This window comes from Mastigoproctus giganteus, chromosome 8 (genome assembly GCF_048544385.1).
Source record: "Mastigoproctus giganteus isolate SK-2022 chromosome 8, ASM4854438v1, whole genome shotgun sequence".
Taxonomy (NCBI): Eukaryota; Metazoa; Arthropoda; class Arachnida; order Uropygi; family Thelyphonidae; genus Mastigoproctus; species Mastigoproctus giganteus.
In genome coordinates, this window is record NC_143582.1 from 36422968 (window position 1) to 36442879 (window position 19912).

The window sequence follows — 19912 nt, forward strand, 5'->3', positions numbered from 1 at the left end:
ACACACACAATTTAAATTTTTATTTATAATACATATATATATTACAAATATATATTATATATTTGTATATATTGTAGTGTGCTGCAAAATTTGAGCATCTATCAAAATTGTGGTGCAAAATTCTAGCATCTTTAAAAGCATGTCGCAACAACGAAAAGGTCTGAGGATGAGAGTTGCCGGTGCGGACGTGCCTTTCTGCCACTCTTGGAACAGAGAAGTTTTTTCTGATTTATTTTCTGCTTTATTAGTTTAAATTGACATATTAACTTATTTTCTAGAGTAGCTTTATATTCCTATTTACGGTACTTAAGTTTAAAGTAACTTAGATAGAGATTTTGTAGGTATTACTTAGTATCGGAAAGGGTATCAAATCCACGTGTTTACCGTTCGTAAATAGCCGCCATTGTTACGGGAAAATTAATCAGTAAAATCTATTAATCTTGTCGAACTTCATTGGCAATTAAATTGTACTTTTAACTATACATATAACCACTTAGGTTACGTAACATAAATAATTAGTAAAAATAAATAATTAATACATAACTTGATACGGAAGTTATATAAAGGGATTTCGTAGATAACACTCGTTACTGAAACAAATATTTCGTAGATAACACTCGTTATTGAAACATAAATATTTCGTAGATAACACTCGTTACTGAAAAATAAATATTCGTAGATAACATTCGTTACTGAAACATAAATATTTCGTAGATATCACTCGTTACTGAAACATATATATAGCGTTATAACTGTGTTGGGATACAAGTTTAGGATTTAATTTTATACTGAAATTTAAATTTTATTGAAAGTAAATCGAAATCATGACTCAAAGCAAAAGGCTCAAGCTAATGGGAATGCTGTGGCTCAGGGGAGAACTGAGGGGGGCAGTTGCCCTCTGAATCACAGCCTTTTAAGATGCACTATTTGCTTGATGTTTGCGGAGCAGTCAGGTATGGGACATGATACTGCCATGGGGGATGTCTTTGTGTGTGCGCGCGATGCAAGGAGTGTATCGATATCAGGCAACAACTCTGCATTCTTGTGGGCCTATATGAGAGCTTGAAGGACAGGGTGGATGCCCTCGAAGAAACTAAATTGAGGGGCCCATCAAAATCTCAGCTGCCCACATCAATGCCAGAGCTTGCACTTGGGCATCGCGTGACACAGAGGCAACCCCCAAGGCAGAATGCGCTGGTCTCGAAGGAACTAGTAGTTGTTGGTGACTCTATTGTCAGGGAAACGGGGAACATGCTTTGTAAAAAAGATAGGTGGAACAGGACCAGGGTATGTCTGCCAGGGGCAAAGGTTGATGACGTTGTAGAGCGGATATCATCTTTTAAGGGCACAAAAGGTAATATATAGTTGTACACGTTGGCACTAATGATATTAAGAGTAGGAGACCGGCGGAATTACTTAACAAGTACAGGTCACTGATGAAAAAAAGCCGTGAATTAGGGTTGAATTTGAAAGTGTCTGCAATTCTGCCCAGACACGATAGGAGGGAGTGTATGATGAGAGCCCTGTCGATCAATTCGGCCCTGGAAAGATTGTGCAGGGCTCAAGGGGTAGAATTTTTTTCAGCCTGGTCTGTACTTGTTAACAGGAGAGACTGCTTCTACAGGGATGGGATACACTTAAATAGAAAGGGCGCAAGAATGTTTGCTGATGCTATCGAGGCAGTATTAGGTGGGTCGGAAAACTGCTAGATTGAGGGGATACAAGGACTAATAGATTAACAGTAGCCACTGGCAGAGGAGAAAGTGATTCTTGCACTGCTTCTATTGGAATGAGCAGCAGCCTGGAAAATAAGACGCAGGATATTACAGAGACTGCTGGGAATAATGGGGGTACAAGTAAACACATGGGTTGTGTTAGGGTGGCTAAGAGGAAGAGCAGGTGCATGTATACTTGCGTGTACACCAATGCTAGGAGTTTAGTAAATAAATTTGATGAATTTGAGTTATTGCTCAAAACATCAAAGGCAGATATTGTTGGGATTTCAGAGACGTGGTGTCACACAGATATAAGGAATGCAGAACTGGAATTTGGGGAGTACAATGTCTACAGAAAGGATAGACAGGATAGGAAGGGAGGAGGGGTTATGCTACTAGTTAAGAAACACATAAAATCCAAGGAAGTGAAGCTAGTCGACATCGCTGGACAGTGCAGTGTCGAGTCAGTTTGGTGTGACATAAGCATTGGGAGATCAAAATTGAGAGTAGGAGTGTGCTATAGGCCTAATGACTCTGATGATTATAATAAGAAACTGTACAGAGAAATAGAGTGGGCCAGTAAATCAGAGAGTCTTATAATGGGGGATTTTAATTTCCCAGATATTGACTGGAATTTGCGGGCTGGTCACTCACACACTAGCAAGGCTTTTGTGGATTTATTGGATGATTGTTTTCTACATCAGCATGTTCGGGAGGCAACTAGAGGGAGTAATACTCTTGATTTGATTATCAGTAGTGATTCTTCATCCATTAAGAATCTGCAGATAAATGAACCACTAGGTGGCAGTGATCACAGTGTGTTGAAGTGGGATTTACTCAAGGAGGTAACTACCATCAGAGGTAAAGGGAAGGGTTTTTGTTTTCGTAAAGGCGACTACGATGGGCTGAGACAGTATTTAAATTCTATACAGTGGGATCAACTGATGACGTTACCAACAGCAAATTCAAAATGGGAAGCATTCAAGGAACTTATCTTGCAAGCTACTAGGCTTTACATACCAACTAAGAAATATTGTTCAAGGTTTAGGCCTAAATGGATGTCAGATGAACTAATGAGGCATATAGCAGAAAAGAAAAATGCATGGGATACATACAAATTAACACATGACACAGAAGCCTATGATAGATACAAGTTGATCTGTAACCAAGTTACAAAGGAGGTTAGGCAGGCGAAGGCAGATTATGAGAGATCCTTGGCAAGGGATGCGAAGAAAAACAGCAAAGAGTTCTTTACTTATGTAAACTCTAGAAGGAAGGGGATGAATCAGATTGGTCCACTTGATATTGATGGATCAACTGTTGATGACCCTGCTCAGATAGCTAACAAACTAAATGAATATTTTGCATCGACATTCACACATGAGGAGTTATTCAGCGAGGGGAATGCCAGAGGTGTATTCAACTCTAGCAGTAAGTAGAGAATCTTGTAATAACAGAGTAAAGTGGAGGAGAAATTGTTGAAGATAAACACAAGAAAGGCACCTGGGGTGGATGGGATCTATCCAGTTATATTAAAGGAGGCAGCAAAGGAAGTAAGCAAACCCTTAGCCATAATTATGAGAGCTTCCATGGACTCAGGGGAGGTACCCATGGACTGGAGATGTGCAAATGTGACCCCAATTCACAAGGGAGGATCAAAGGCTGACACAAGTAATTATAGACCTGTGAGTTTAACTTCTGTTCCCAGAAAATTAATGGAGGCACTGGTTAAAGAAGCACTGCAGGATCATCTAGACAAGACTTCAGTTATAGCTCGGACACAGCATGGTTTTGTTAAGGGGAAGTCTTGCCTGACCAATTTGATTGGATACTATGATGCAGTCACAAAAGAACTGGATGCAGGGAATAACTTTGATATTATATACTTGGATCTTAGAAAGGCTTTTCATACTGTTGCACATGGAAGACTGCTGCAAAAATTGCTGCTATGGATAAAGCGGTGGTTGAGGGGGAGAAGACAGAGAGTGGTAATCAATGGACACTGCTCATCGTGGACTAATGTTATTAGTGGAGTCCCTCAGGGTTCAGTATTGGGTCCTTTATTGTTCTCTGTATTTATAAATGATATTGATGATGGTATATCAAGCTTAATGTCCAAGTTTGCAGACGATACGAAGGCACTAAGACACTACTGACACTATGCTGCTGCAACAGGATCTGGAAAGGTTGAGCAGATGGGCTGAGAGGTGACAAATGAAGTTTAACATTGACAAATGTAAAGTACTACATATGGGAAACAGCAACCCCAGAGCAACGTATCAACTCTGTGGTACTACACTGACAGTTGTAGAGAATGAAAGGGACCTGGGGGTGGTTGTGCAGGCAGATATGAAGTTCTCTGAGCAGTGCAGACGGGCTGCAAGAGTAGCCCATGGTGTATTGTCGATATATAGGAATTTTTCTAGCAGGGATAAGGAGGTGATTATTCCCTTGTATAAGGCAATGGTCAGGCCACACCTAGAGTACTGTATACAGGCCTGGAGGCCTCATTTCAAGAAGGATGTAGAGCTGCTGGAACGAGTACAGAGAAGAGCAACAAGATTAGTGAATGGAACAAAGGGGTGCTCTTACGAAGAAAGGCTTAAGTTTTGCGAATTACAGTGTCTGGAGACTAGGCACCAGCGAGGTGATCTGATAGAAGTGTACAAAGCCTTGAATGGTTTGAGCATGCTCAATGCTGATGGGATTCTTCCTCTTGCTCAGAATAATCACCTGAGAGGGCATAAGTTCAAATTGAGCAAAGACAGATGTAGGATAGATGTGCGGAAATTTGCCTTTAGCCAGCGGGTGGTTGGTAGGTGGAACAGACTTCCATCCCTTGTCGTGGAAGTTGATAGCCTAAATAAGTTTAAGGCTCAGCTGGACAGGTATTTCGAACGAACAGAGGGGTGAAGTGGAAGTGGTTATTTTTTATTTATTTTTTTATTTTTTGGCTGATGCTGCATAAGCTTGCTTTCTTGCATCAAATGCCTCTACTAATGCTAATGCTAAAAAATGCTAATGCTAACACTGTTCTAGAATGTTCCAGAACACTCTTGAATGTTGTAGAAAGCTTCTGAATGCTCCTGAAATGTCCCGAATGTTCTAGAAAAAAAAAATAGATGGAAAAGATGATTAAACCAACTACAGGTCTTGGTTTTTGGTCATCAACCTACAGTATTTGAAAACTGAGGGTGATGAGAACTTTTTAAGCACATATTTCAGTTTTTAACCATATTTCCTACAAGAATCTGTCAAAATTATTTCAGGGAGGGAAATTGATGCCAACCAACACCTTTTCTGGTTTCTGATTTATAAAAGTGGGCAGATCTGCTTTGACTCCACAACTTAACAGTCAGGAAATCAAAAATGACCGGCACTGATTTTTAACCAACCGGCTCTCCAGCAGTGAAGGTCTATGAGCATGAAAACTGAAGTACAAAATGCTGATTCATTCAACATTACATTCCAAAAACCATTCGGAGACTATTTAAAAAATAATCACGCGACTTTAAAATGCATTTTCCTTCATTTATAAATCCATTTTTATAAACTAAAATTTTCAAATATTTATTCTTTCCACATTTAATAATTTCATTCTAACAAATATATGACTGAAAATATTTAAACGTAAACACAAACTTACTTCCTGTGCTATTTTCCACAGTGGTTTCGGGTGTCCTGATTGTCCCAATTCTGTAACTAGATTCACAAACCTATCAATATTAATAAACATCTATTAATTTAAAAAAAAAATGTTTTTTTTATGTTTAATATAATGTAGCAGTAACTAATATACACTACACACACTTTTACTCCCTATAATGACACTGAAGGAACTAATTTTAGACAATATTTTTTTTCAAAGGAGTACTACTGATAGAGGCTATATTAACTGTTTAAGAACAGACTTTCTAAACTGTTCCAATAGCAAACAATGGCACCATAATGATCCTAGAAAATGTTGCAAAGACAGCTAAAGTCAACAACCAGTGTACAGAAATCATTTAGTCAGTCCATTAAACAAATCCTCCATGCAATGTGTACATAAACAGTGCACACTGCATCATATCTAAACTTATTAAAATACAACTCTGACTTGGCATTAATGGATACACTTAATCATAATGGACATTTGACTTCTACTCAGTTATGCATAGATTTGTTGTGTTTAGGTAGTAGTAGAGGCATGTGATGTACAAATGTATCTCCAATTCACAAAGGGAGATCAAAGGGTGACAAGAGTAATTACAGAACTGTTAGTTTGACTTCTGTTCCAGGGAAAATAATGGAGTCACTGGTTAAAGAAGCAGTGCAGGATCATCTAGACAAGAGAGCAGTAATAATTCAGAAAGCATGGGTTTGTCAAGAGGAAGTCTTGCCGGACCAATTTCATTGGATACTATGATGTGGTCACAAAGGAACTGGATGCAAAAAATAATTTTGATATCATATACTTGGATTTCAGGAAGGTTTTTGATACTATTGCACATGAAAGACTACTCTACAAACTGGAGCAGTAGGGCATTAAGGGCACGTTGCTACAATGGATAAAAGGATAGTTGAGTGGGAGAAGACAGAGAGTGGTAATCAATGGATACTGCTCTTTGTGGACTGATGTTATTAGTGGTGTCCCTCAGGGTTCAGTGTTGGGCCCATTTTTATTTTGTATATTTATCATATGGGTAGCAGTAACCCCAGAGAAATGTACCAACTTGGTGGTGGTACACTCAGGGTAGTGGAAAATGAAAGAGACCTGGGGATAATTGTCCAGTCAGACATGAAGTTTTCTGAGCTGTGAAAACAGGCTGCCAGAGTAGGTCATGGGGTCTTGTCAATGATATATAGGAATTTTGCGAGAAGGGATAAGGAGGTGATTATCCCCTTGTATAAGACAATGGTCAGGCCACACCTTGAGTACTGCATACAGGTATGGAAGCCTCATTTTAGGAAGGATGTATAGTTGCTAGAAGGAGTACAGAGAATGGCAACAAGACTGGTAAAGGGAATAATGGTGTGCTCTTATGAAGAAAGACTTAAGTTCTGCAAATTGCAGCTTCTGGAGACTAGGCACCTGTGAAATGATCTGATTGAGGAGTATAAGGCCTTGAATGGATTGAGAAGGCTCAATGCTGATGGGATTCTTCCTCTTGCTCAGATTACAAACCTGAGGGGGCATAGATTCAAACTGAGGAAAGACAGTTGTAGAATAGATGTGCGGAAGTTTGCCTTTAGCAAGCAGGTAATTGATTGCTGGAACACACTTCCATCTGTTGCTGTGGAAGTTGATAGCTTAAATAAATTCAAGGCACAACTAGACAAACATTTGGAACGAATGGATCAGTGAAATGGGAAGGGTTTTTTTTTTTTTTTTTTGGCTGATGCTGTATAAGCTTGCTATCTTGCATCATGTTCCTCTACTAATGCTAAGTAGAATCAGCCAAAAAAAAAATTTCACACATCCATTCTCTCTAAAAGTTTGTCCAGTTCCTCCTTGAATTTATTTAAGCTATCACTTCCACAATGATAGATGGAAATTTGTTCCAGCAATCAACTACCTCCTTGCTAAAGGCAAACTTCCACACATCTATTCTACAACTGTCTTTCCTCAATTTGAATCTATGCCCCATCAAGTTTGTAATCTGAGCAAGATTACAAACTTAGGTCCAGGATGGCGTCTTGGACCTAAGTTTGCATTGCTGGCTCCCAAACCTCCAATTACCAAAATATCCATGGACATTGAGAGGGCAATTAGCAAATTACCTGAACACACTGCCAATCAAATTCGTGTTAAAGCTTTCCATACTGGGTCAGGCAAAAATGGTTGCACCAAATCTTACCCCGAAACAGAACGAAGACATTATAATCGTACCAGCAGACAAAGGCAGATCAACGGTGGTATTAAGCAAGGAAGATTACCACAAGAAAGTATTAGACTTATTAGGTGATAGTGGTAATTTCAAGATTATCCATAGAAACCCTTTGGCTAGCTTAGAACAGCGTATAAATAAGATGCTACTTTCCTGGCTAAAAATGGAAAAGATTTCAAAGGACCAGTATTGGTCCATGCATGCAACAGGGTGTTGGCTGCCCAGATTTTATGGGTTACCCAAGACACACAAGGAGAATGTTCCATTACAGCCCATAGTTTCATTGGTAGCCCTACGTATGCTCTTTCTAAATATCTGGCGCAGCTGATTTCTCCGGTTCTGGGACGGCCCATGTTGGTCACTGGAAATAGTGTGGAATTTGTGAACTTTGTAAGGAGTCAAGATATAGGAGAGGACGAGATGATGATGTCATTGGATGTGGTATCACTATTCACGTGTATCCCCATAGCACATGGGGTAGAATGTGTGAAGTTGGCTTTACAGAAGGATAATACCTTAAGTGCTAGATCCCACCTAAACATAGATGATATATGTTGTGCTGTTGAATTACGTCTTTCTAGTACAACCTTGGTTTTCCAAGGCGTGATGTATAAACAGGTTCATGGCACAGCCATGGGTTCTCCAATCAGCGCCATTGTCGCAAATCTGGCTATGGAGGAATTAGAGAATAGGGTTTTTGCAAGATTGGAGTTCCCTATGCGTAAGTGGAAACGATGTGTCGATGACACGTTCACTATTGTAAAGAACGGTAGAGAGGAAGATGTGGTCTCGTTTCTCAATGGTTTCTCCCCCGTTATAAAATTTACCTCGAAGGTAGAAACAGATGGCACCCTCCCATTTCTGGATATAATGGTATATAGGGAGGGTCCCAGACTTAGAACCAAGGTTTATAGGAAACCAATGTGTAGGGGCCAGTATACACATTATAGGTCGCCACAGACTGCCCAACATAAAAATAGTGTGGCCAGAGCACTTTTGGGTAGGGTGAGGACACATTGCAGCACCTCTGAGGAGGGGGAGAAGGAAATTACGACAGATCTTATGAGGTGCGGTTACCCCCAGAGGGTCATTGATAAGTACAATAGAGAGGAAGAGCCCAATTGGGTAGTTCCACCTGTACCGCTTACCACAGTTTATGTTCCCTACTATCCGGGCCTGTCAGATCACATTGCGAGGATGCTTTGCGACTTTCAGACACACTGTGTGCAGCACCCAGGCCGAAGGTTGCACACAGTAGTGTTACAGGTCAATTGTTTGTTTTGTTGTTGTTTGGTTTTTTTTTAGGAGCATTAGCAACTAAGGCCATATTGCTCCGGGAATATGCGGTGGTTATTCCCTGATCTTTCCGCATCCTCCGTATTTGGTGGTGACGGGCTCGAACCCCGGTCTAATCAAGAAGCATGTGCTATGCACTGCTGCTCCTTCCCACCTGGCTACGGAGGCGCCGTTACAGGTCAAAGACCCAATTACTAGGGATTCTAGTAGTGGGGTCGTATATGAGATCACATGCCCGGATTGTGGGCAATGTTATGTGGGAGAGACAGGACAGCGTCTTAAGGAACATTCAAGAGCGATATGGACCGCAGAGCTCAATAAATCCGCCATTGCTGAGCACTATTGGGAAAAACAACACCAGATCTCCCCCGACAACGCTGTCATCCTTGACCTGCCGCATAGATTCTGGGACCGCAAGTGGCTGAAAAGTCTGTGGATTGGATCCTCTGGCAACAATAACATGAATAGAGATAGAGGAGTACAACTTCACCTCCTTTTTGAGGCAGTGGTTTTTGCCAGAGATAAACGTTTTAGTTTTCCACGCCCCCAGGCCACTTCTGGTTCTGTTACACGTGAAAGGAATACCGAGTATGTGCCTGGTCATCCACATGTGACGTGAACCTGGTATTTAAGGATGTGTCGCTTAAGTTTCATTATTGCTGAGGAAGGAGGCAGACACCTCCAAAAGCTTCAATAGTGTTTTTATCGCTTTTAAAATTATATTTTAATGCATTTTAACGTATTTACTTATTTTATTTTATTTTTATCTCAAACTAGTTTTTTGTAAATAATCAATCTTTGTAAATATTATTTTACAGTCTTTTGTATTATTTTATTTTATTATTAAATCAGTTTTAAATGGTTGGTGTATCTGCTTAAATTTGTGGTAATACATATGCATCTGACAAGAGATGCATATATATAGGCGCCTCCGTAGCCAGGTGGGCAGGAGCAGCAGTTCGTTGCACACGTTTCTTGATTAGACCAGGGTTCGAGCCTCTGACCACCAAATACGAAGGATGCGGAAAGGTCAGGGAATGACCACCGCATATCCCCGGAGCAATATGGCCTTAGTTGCTAATGCTCCTAAAAACCAAGTAACAACAACAGCGTATATATAGGCATGAAACGCAGATTACTTTATGAGCGTATAATAGATCATGTGATACAAATGTGTGAAAAATATATGATGGATTTGTCTAAATCAGGGTATTGTGCTGTAATGCTGCTTTCTTTCTTTCTTTCTTTGATCATGAAGGGTCAATATTTAGGCTCTCTGATATAGCCCCACAATAATATAAACAATTTTTTTTTCCCTTTTATATTTAATGTAGCAATGGCATATGAAATAAATTAATAAACTGAAGACCAAAGCATGTCATTATGGTCAAGAGAAAACAAACTTCAATATTCATGAAATGCCTTGAGAAGCATGATGCATAAGCAAATAACATCACAGAAAAGTTATTCTGTTGGCCTGACATAGCCCAGTGGTCAGGAGCGAGAATGCATAGCACGCGTTCCTCGAGTGGACCAAGTTCAAGCCCATGACTACTAAATACGATAAATATTTGTATTGACGATTTATTGTAAACTCTACTGACTTGGTTGTCGTGCCGGAGTATAGACAGAAAATTTATTTATTTATCTGTTTAAAATGAAACATTACGTTGAAATAAAATGAAAGTCCTTGAAATAAAAGATATAGTGATAATAATGATTAAAAAAAATCTGAATACTTACCTAATAATTCCCATGGAATATATTAGCCGTACATCCTCAGGGTCACAGTGGTTCTCCTTTCCAAACTGATGATCCTGAATCATTGCTCTCACTATCGAACTTGTAGCCTCAATACCTATATCAAGGGCAGGATAAGCCCTATAACAAAAATAACACATCACAAACAAGCTCTAATGTTAACTTTTCTTTTCTTTGTTTTTCTACTAAATCAAAAATTTATAGAATGTTAGTTAATTTTCCAACTTAATATGCCAATCTTATTTTAAATGTTGCATTGCAATTTCTGCGCTGTTCCACTGCTACATAAATGTTCTTTGTGCTTCTCTTTTGTTATTATGAATCTATTCTTATGCAATGTAAGCCAAGGTGTGGTGGTTTTAACTACTGTCACTAAAGTGTACAGCAAAAAACAATATGCTAACAGAAGTGGTTCTCTGCAGAAATGAGGAACTACAATAAGGTCAGTAAAAGCTCTTCTAACTAACAATAAGCTATTCACTACTGGAAGGAGGAACCATTTCATGTAGGTTCCCAAAAGCAGCACCTTCTCAGTACCTTATCCTTCTTACTTCTCCTCTCTCAAGTTAACCTACTCTTCCATTGAGATAAACTTAAGGTCTGAACCTTATCTGAATCTTAAACAATAGCAATTCTCAATCAAACCATTATTAATAACTCACTTAAGTACATACTCTTCGCCAACCGGGCTAGCCAGGTGGGTAAAGTGCCTGCCTGGCAACCCAAAGGTCGCGGGTTCGATTCCCACCTCGGGCTTGGATCAAAGTACTGCAAAAACCTTGGGAGGTGCATTATGACCACAGAAGCCTATGCACCAACAACTACCAAAAAAAAAAAAAAAAAAAAAAAACATACTCTGATTGCCTTAAAACTTAAATCAACAAAAAATTCACAAGGTACTCATCTTTTCTGAAGTGCAGCTTCAATATTTTATTCCAAGAATATGCACCAGTCAGGAATAGTTAAAATTAAAAGGGCAATGAGATAGTTATGGATGCAAAAGGTATTCTTGCAAAAAAAATCCAGTTACAAGATGTGGAAACCAGGCATCTACATGAATCAGACTAAGTACTTGAGGCCTTAAAAGAATTGATTAATTAATTAATACCAAAGATATATTTTCCTTTTTCCCAGGTAATGCTTACATCCCTTTTGATTTTGAAGGGATCATAAGTTTAAGCTAATAAAGGTTGCAAACTAAACATAAGAGTACCTATTTCAGTCAAAGAGTAAACTACTACTACTGGAATAAATCATGTGGAACTGGGTATCTCATGTAAATTTAAAGGATTACATATATAGTCGTAAGAAATAAAAAAAAAAATTAATAAGAAAACTTTTTACTTTCATTTAGCTGAAACTACATAAACTGGTACTACTAAAAACTAAAGTCATAATACTAAATTCTGGAAATACTATTACTAAATCTGTAAAATATTTCCATTATTTATTACTATTAGGGGGAGAAGGCATAAAAATTTCATAATCAGACTGCTGTTCCGTAAATTATGCTGCAGGTAGACACAAAGACCTCAGAATTATATTTCATCAAACTATCGTTCAAACTCAAAGTCTCCAAACTGATGGTGTTTAGAGCTTTCCAGATGTGGAGACAGAACTTTATTCATATCAGTGACTACCAGCATTAAAAGCTGGTCCTACTTGAGCCTTATATATGGCCCAATACCGCTTTTACCTCAATTTACATTCTGAAAAAGCTTATAGCCAAAGAATTTGGAGTATTTCGATGGGTTAAAAAAATTAAAATCATTAAAAATTTAGTTTCCATCTACACATAAAACAGAACTTATATAACCCTTTGTCTACTTTCTGACTTTGTTATTAGCTGTAATTATTATTATTATTAGCCATATGGTGCATGGAAGTCTGAGGCTTATGCTGCACCGGCCAAAAAAAAAAAAATTCCCTATTACCCTGAGAGACAGAGAGAGAAGTAGAAAGGAATCACCAAGAAGGGGAAGAATGATGATATCCAGCTCAGGACCCTGGGTGTGCCAAGCCCATACTCACCAGATGTGAGCCCCTGGGGATGATCATGTACTCAACTGCTGTTGAATACATAATCATTGGCAGTTGCCCTATATTTCTGCTATTTCAATGACCTCATTCAGATCCTTGGTGCAAACAGATTCCCATAAAATTTGGGATATGTTAATAGCAAGCCAACTCAGGCTGTAAGGAATTGGGATATACTGTATCCATAAATTGCATTGGGATATTGTATCCATAATATAGGTATATGTATACATAATATGGTATCCATAACAATAAGATATGGGATATACTGCATCCATCCATCATGTGCCATCACCTTTCAGGAGGTTGGCTGCCAAAGGATTTCCCTTTTCTCAGCCACTCTTGCAAGTTCTTTATATTTGAGTCTGCTCCAGTCTTCTACATTCCCTATCCATGATTGTCTGAGTCTTCCTCTTCTGCCTTCTATTTTTCCTTCCATTAGCAGTTTCTGAATATCATTTTTTTTTCTAATCAGGTGGCTCATATATGCTATTTTCCTTTGCTTCAATGTGCTTAGAAGTACATGTTTAGTTTTTGCAATTTTCAGTACATCTTCGTTCCTTAGTTTCCTTTTCCACAATATCTTCATCAATCTCCTATATGTCCACATTTCAAAAGCACTGATTTATTTTCGATATTTTCGCTTAGCATCATATTTTTGCACCATATGAGGATACAGACCATACAAAGCATTTATTAATCTGAAGCCTCGTTTTGATATCCAGTTCATGGAATGTTAACAATTTTTTCATGTTTATAAATTTTTTCATGTTTAACCACAGCAACTTTTCTGTTTATTTTTTCCATCATGGTCCAAGGTAGACAAATTTGTCAATTTGTTCTATGATTTCTCAATTTATTTCTATTAGGAGAGAGATATATATATTTCAATGAGATATATCCATAAATTACATTGGAATATACCACATCCATAAATTGCATGTGTTTTAAGGCTAGTTTGTTTGTGGTATTTAAAAGGGAGGGGTAAGAATTGGTCGAGATTATTTTTGGTGCAACAACAGTGCTAGTTATAATGTGCCAATCATTGTGACTTTTGTTTGTTCATTTTGTTATTTGTGGTGTATTATTGCAGTGACCTATATAGTACTATAGATTTAATGCTTTCATGAAGTTGAAAACACGCATTATCTGATTGTGGTCACTCAAAGCTATCTTGAAGTGTGATGTGATGTTGCGTATTATATAAGGAAGCCAATGTCTGCCTTTTCTCTGTTTCATAATACTTCACAAGTCTGAAGGCATTTCTGCATTCGTACAATTGGCATCAGAACTCTTGGTGAAGACTGATATGTTTTGAAACATCTTGGACACCTCTGTCTACTGTCTGATTTTGAAGATCACAACATTCCACTCTTCAAACTAAACTTCAACAATTACATTCTCCCCAGATGCTATATTTGTAATTCTTGGTGACTTCAACCTTGCAAAAGTAAACCTTACCCAAATCCTCTCTCATGAGGTCTTAAATGCTTTAGTACTATGTTGATTAATTAAAGCATACATCCAGACTGATTTGGAAAAAAGAGGTGAAATCAGATGTTAATTCAAAGGAGCACCCATGTAAATATCTGAAGCAGAAACAATGCCTATGAAATGTGGAGTGCCTTTAAGTGAGGATTAACCTGACTGCCTTACTTTGAATAGTCTAAGAATTCTGACATTCAAACTGAAACAAAACTAATTAAACTTGAAGTAAAAAAAAGAATTTTATTTTTTTGAAGACATCTTTGAGGTGATCCCCATCTTAGCACAGACATTGCTTCAATTTTAAGTGCATATTGCCCATTACATGACACAGCATTTTCAGTGAAGTTCTAATTATTTCTTGAATTCTGTGTTTAAACTTTGTTTTTCAAATAGCCCTACAAAAGTGGGGGGGGGGGGAATCGCACGTTTTCATTTCCCAAACATGTCGTGTCTAGGAATGGAGAATATGCTGTATGACAACTATTTCTTGGGAAATAGTTGTCATACAGCATTTGTTGATATTGTGATGGTATGAAAAACTTCATCTTGCAGAAACCACATGAACACAGTAGGAAGATACCACAACCGTCACATTTTCATTGTTGTTGTCCTCAAAAAAGTAAGGGCCAATAATGCTGTAAGATGATGTTGCAGACAATAATATAACGTCAGCACTGTGTAAACGTTCATGGTGTGATAGATAGGGGTTTATTCCAGCCAATACCAAAAAGGTTTCTTATTAACAAAACGGGAAGGTGAAAATGTGCTATCAGTAAATATGAACTTAATCCAACGGTGCTTATAATTTTTTTTTTTTAAGAAACCCCCAAACATGTAAGGTATTAAAACCTATAGTACTTAGCACCATGCATAGGTAGGTTGAGAAGACTCGATATACTTGCTAATGCTACACCTATAGTACTTAGCACAGTGCATAGGTAGGTTGAGAAGACTCAATATACTTGCTAATGCTACACTTCAAGAACGTTCTGTAGATTGTAATTTTTGGAAAATACATGTGGAGAGTTGTTCCAGAAAATAAAAATAGAAGGGATAAGTGAGGTAGAGGAAAAGTTAGTTCTGTGAGTTTGACAGTGAATGGTGCTAAATGATTACAGCATGCGTTCGAACTCATATGGAACAGAGTGGGGGGAAATTACAAATGAAAATTCAGAACAGTGGCCATGGAAGTATCTATAGAAAACACACACAATAGACTCTGAACATTTATGAGACAAAGCATGGACTCTGTAAGAGACAGGTCATTAATTAACTTGGCTGTCCTCTTTTGAGTGGACTTTTTGGAGGAACAACCTCAGATGTGGGAACAATATTCCATGGTAGGACAGATTTATGCTACGATGCTCATAATGCACTTGTAATTATAGTGCCAAAGTTGGTTAAAAATTTATGCCTAAATATATACAGTTTGTTTGTTTGTTGTTATTTGGTTTTTAGGAGCATTAGCAACTAAGGCCATATTGCTCTATGGATATGTGGTGGTCATTCCCTGACTTTTCCGCATCCGCTGTATTTGGTGGTCACGGGCTCGAACCTCGGTCCAATCAAGAAGTGTGTGCTACGCACTGCTGCTCCTGCCCACCTAGCTACAGAGGCACCAAATATATACAGTATATAAATATACCCAGTGCGTAAAGTTATATAAATATATACACTGTATATATATTTAGGCACAATTTTTTATTAAGTGCCCATGTTACACCTCTTGTTGAAGTGTCACTTCAAAATATATACAGTAGAACCTCTATATAACAAAATCGACCACTCACTTGAAAAAATTCATTAAACAGAAATTTCGTAATAGAGGAATATGACCTTTTCGACAATGAAAAAATACTGTAATTCAACATTCAGAAATATAGTAAAAGATGGAAATAAATCATAAATAAGTGGGAATGAATAAATTTTCTAACATTTTAAAACAATTAATTTATTAATACATACATATAAAGAAATGGCTTTTACGTGATGCGCACAATAGATTAGTACACTTTTAAGAATTATTTCGTAAAATATTTGGTTATTTTTTGTTGTAAACTGGATTTTACTGTACATCATTCATAAAAATGTTTGCTTGCTTTAACACTCAAATATATTTTCTTCACATCGAAGGCCTCGATGCAAAGTTTCAAATGCTGTCAACATTTCATGCTTGGAAGGTTTAATATTGCCCTCATTTTCATCCAACTCATTGTCGATATTGTTACTAGTTCTTTGAACACTCTCCAAAATATTGGAGTCACTCGGATATTCATTAAACAGAAATTTTGCTATAGAGGAATATGAACTTTTCGACAATGGAAAAATACTGTAATTCAACATTCAGAAATATAGTAAAAGATGGAAATAAATCATAAATAAGTGGGAATGAATAAATTTTCTAACATTTTAAAACAATTAATTTATTGATACATACATATTAAGAAATGGCTTTTACATGATATGTATAATAGATTAGTATAATTTTAAGAATTATTTTGTAAAATATTTGGTTATTTTTTGTTTTAAACTGGATTTTACTGTACATCATTCATAAAAATGTTTGCTTGCTTTTAACACTCAAATATATTTTCTTCACATTGAAGGCCTTGATGCAAAGTTTCAAATACTGCCAACATTTCATGTTTGGAAGGTTTAATATTGCCCTCATTTTCATCCAACTCATCGTCGATATTGTCACTAGTTCTTTGAATACTCTTCAAAATATTGGAGTCACTCGGATATTCAGCTAGTATGACATCATTTTCAACTCCTAAAAGTTCATCAAGAATAATTTCTTCACTGATCAAACCTCTTGCTTGGAGTTCTACCCAAGATTGCTCAATATCTTGTAGTAGCTCATCCCTCTCATTTCTGTTTTTGCAAAACAATTCTTAATCATTGTTTCCATCATATCTTGACTCCAACACTTTCACCAACTCTGATATGCACATCTGCAAATCTATACGTTGGTTGGTTTCTATTCTCAGTATAATTTTTTTCAGTATGCGCCTTCAGTCATTTGCCCATTGGCTGCATTTTCAAATCATTTGCCCATTGGCTGCAGTTTAGACGAGGTATTCGGAGGGAAGGAAACAAGTCTCACACTTGTAAGTTTAAAATTACCGAGTGAAGGCAAGGTGGGCAGAGCAGTTGTCGACAATCAATGTGATTTTTCTGTTTTCTTTTGCCATCTTTCTATTGAAATTTAAAATCCACTGTTCAAAAATTTCACTTGTCATCCAGGATTTTTTGCTGCAGTTGTAGTCTAACCTAACAACTTTACTCTTTTGAAACATCTTGGTTGTTTCCTTTTGCTTATTACCAAAAGCTTCAGTTTTTCATTACCAGCCATATTTGCATCAACACCATTCTCTCCTTACTATTTTTACCACCTAAACATTTATCACCTTTAAAAATCAGTGTCTTGTTTGGCAAACATTTAAAAAATAAACCTGTTTCATCAAAGTTGAATGTTGGTTGGTTGGTTTTGATTTTATTGGCGCATTAGCTACTAAGGCTATAATGCGCCAAGACTCAAAGTTGAATGTCTTTGGGCATGTAGTCCATAATTTTTTTTCAAAACTGTTTCTTTCCAATGGATACCGTCTTCTCCTTCAATTACAACTCCATTTTCACCAGAAATAACTTTTTCGAGTAAGCCAGGGCGATTTTTAAATTTGTCCAGCCAACCATAACTGGTTGGAATGTTTTATGCACCAGAAAAGATGTGTACTCCATAGCCTTTTCTTTTATTAATGGCCCTGATATTGGCATGTTTTGGTCTCAAATCAACTTCACCCACTAAAAAAGGCTTCATCTACATCTTCACACAGGCATAATTTTGCATGCTTCAAGATTGGGTCCTATTTCCTCAAACAGTTTGAAAATCGAAACATGGTTTTTCAGAATGGTTGACATGCTACTAACAGGGATAGCAAATTTTAAGCGATCTCTCTCTCTTTTTTTTTTTTTTTTTTTTAATGCCCCGACTACACTATTAAGTACTTCCACTTTTTCCACTACACTCAAGCATTTCCTCTTACCCATTGTAAGGTTACTTGCACAGCAACTAAAACAGAACTGATTTAGGGACCACTTGTACCTACCATATAAACAAATACAGGTGAAATTAGCATTAGTAGAGGCAAATGATGAAAGAAAGCAAGCTTATACAGCATCAGCCAAAAAAAAAAAAAAAAAAAAAAAAAACCACTTCCCATTTCACTCATCCATTCGCTCCAAATGTTTGTCTAATTCTTACTTGAATTTATTTAAGCTGTCAACTTCTACAACAGATGGAAGTTTGTTCCAGCAATTAGAATAGATGTGTAGAATAGATAGTAGAATAGATGTGTGGAAATTTGCCTTTAACCTGCTGGCTAAAGACAAATTTCCACACATCTATTCTACAACTGTCTTCCCTCAATTTGAATTGATGTTCCCTCAGGCGATTAATCTGGGCAAGAGGAATAATCCCATCAACATTCAGCTTGCTCAAACCATTCAAGTCCTTCCACACCTCAATCAGAACACCTCGCAGGTGCAAATTACATAGTCTCCAGACAATGTAATTTGCAAAACTTAAGCCTTTCTAAATAAGAACAACTCTTTGTTCCATTCACTACTCATGTTGCCCTTCTCTGTACTCATTCCAGCAGCTCTGTATCCTTCCTAAAATGAGGCCTCCAGACCTGTATACAGTAGTCAAGGTGAGACCCGACCACTGCCTTATGCAAGAGGATAATAACCTCCTTATTCCTGGTAGAAAAATTCCTGTATATCATTGACAAGACACCATGATCTACTGTTGCACACCATCTGCACTGTTCTGAAAACTTCATATCTGACTGCACAATTACCCCCAGGTCCTTTTCATTCTCTACCACCCTGAGTGTAGTACCACAGAGTTGATACATTCCTCTACCCACATGCAGTACTTTATATTTGTCAATTTTACACTTCAGTTGCAAACTGTCAGCCCATCTACTCAACTTTTCTAGATTCTCTTGCAGTAGCATGCTGTCATTAGTAACCTTGCCAATCTTCGTATCATCTGCAAACTTAGACATTAAGCCCGATATACCTTCATCAATATCATTAATAAATACAGAAAACAACAATGGTCCCAGCACTGAACCCTAGGGGACTCCACTAATAACGTTAGTCCACAAAGAGCAGTATCCATTGATTACCACTCTCTGCCATCTCCTAATCAACCATACCTTTATCCATTGTACCAACTTACCCTTAATGCAATACTTCTCCAATTTGGATAACATGTGCAACAGTATCAAAGGCTTTCCTGAAATCCAAGTATATAATATCAAATTTATTTTTGACATTCAGTTCCTTTGTGATTACATCATAGTATCCAATGAAACTGGTGAGACAAGACCTCCCTTTAACAAACCCATGATGTGTCTTAATTATTACTGCAGTCTTGTCTAGATGATCGTGCAATGATTTTTTAACCAGTGACTCCATTATTTTCCCCGGAACACAACTTAAACTAACAGGTCTCTAGTTACTTATGTCACCTTTTGAATCCCCTTTGTGAATTGATGATAGATTTGTACACCTCCAGTCCATGGGGACGTCACAAGTCCAAGGAAGCTCTCATAATTATGGCTAAGGGTTTGCTTACTATCTTTGCTGCCTCCTTTAATATAGATTCTGTCCACCCCAGGTGCCTTCCTTACGTTTAACTTCAACAACTTCTCCTACACTTTGCTCTCAATTATT

At 37.6% G+C, this 19912-nt stretch overlaps 1 protein-coding gene across 1 annotated transcript in view; it reads right to left on the bottom strand.

The window, feature by feature from the left end:
- Positions 1-19912, bottom strand: part of LOC150081445 (ribosomal biogenesis protein LAS1L-like) — a 154863-nt gene that overhangs the window by 119913 nt on the left and 15038 nt on the right. Inside the window, exons 3-4 of the mRNA XM_090379302.1 lie at positions 10625-10762; positions 5362-5431 (exon numbers count right to left, since the gene is read on the bottom strand). Of these exons, the coding sequence (XP_090235428.1) occupies positions 5362-5431; positions 10625-10762 (208 nt within the window). The remainder of the gene's footprint in view (positions 1-5361; positions 5432-10624; positions 10763-19912) is intronic.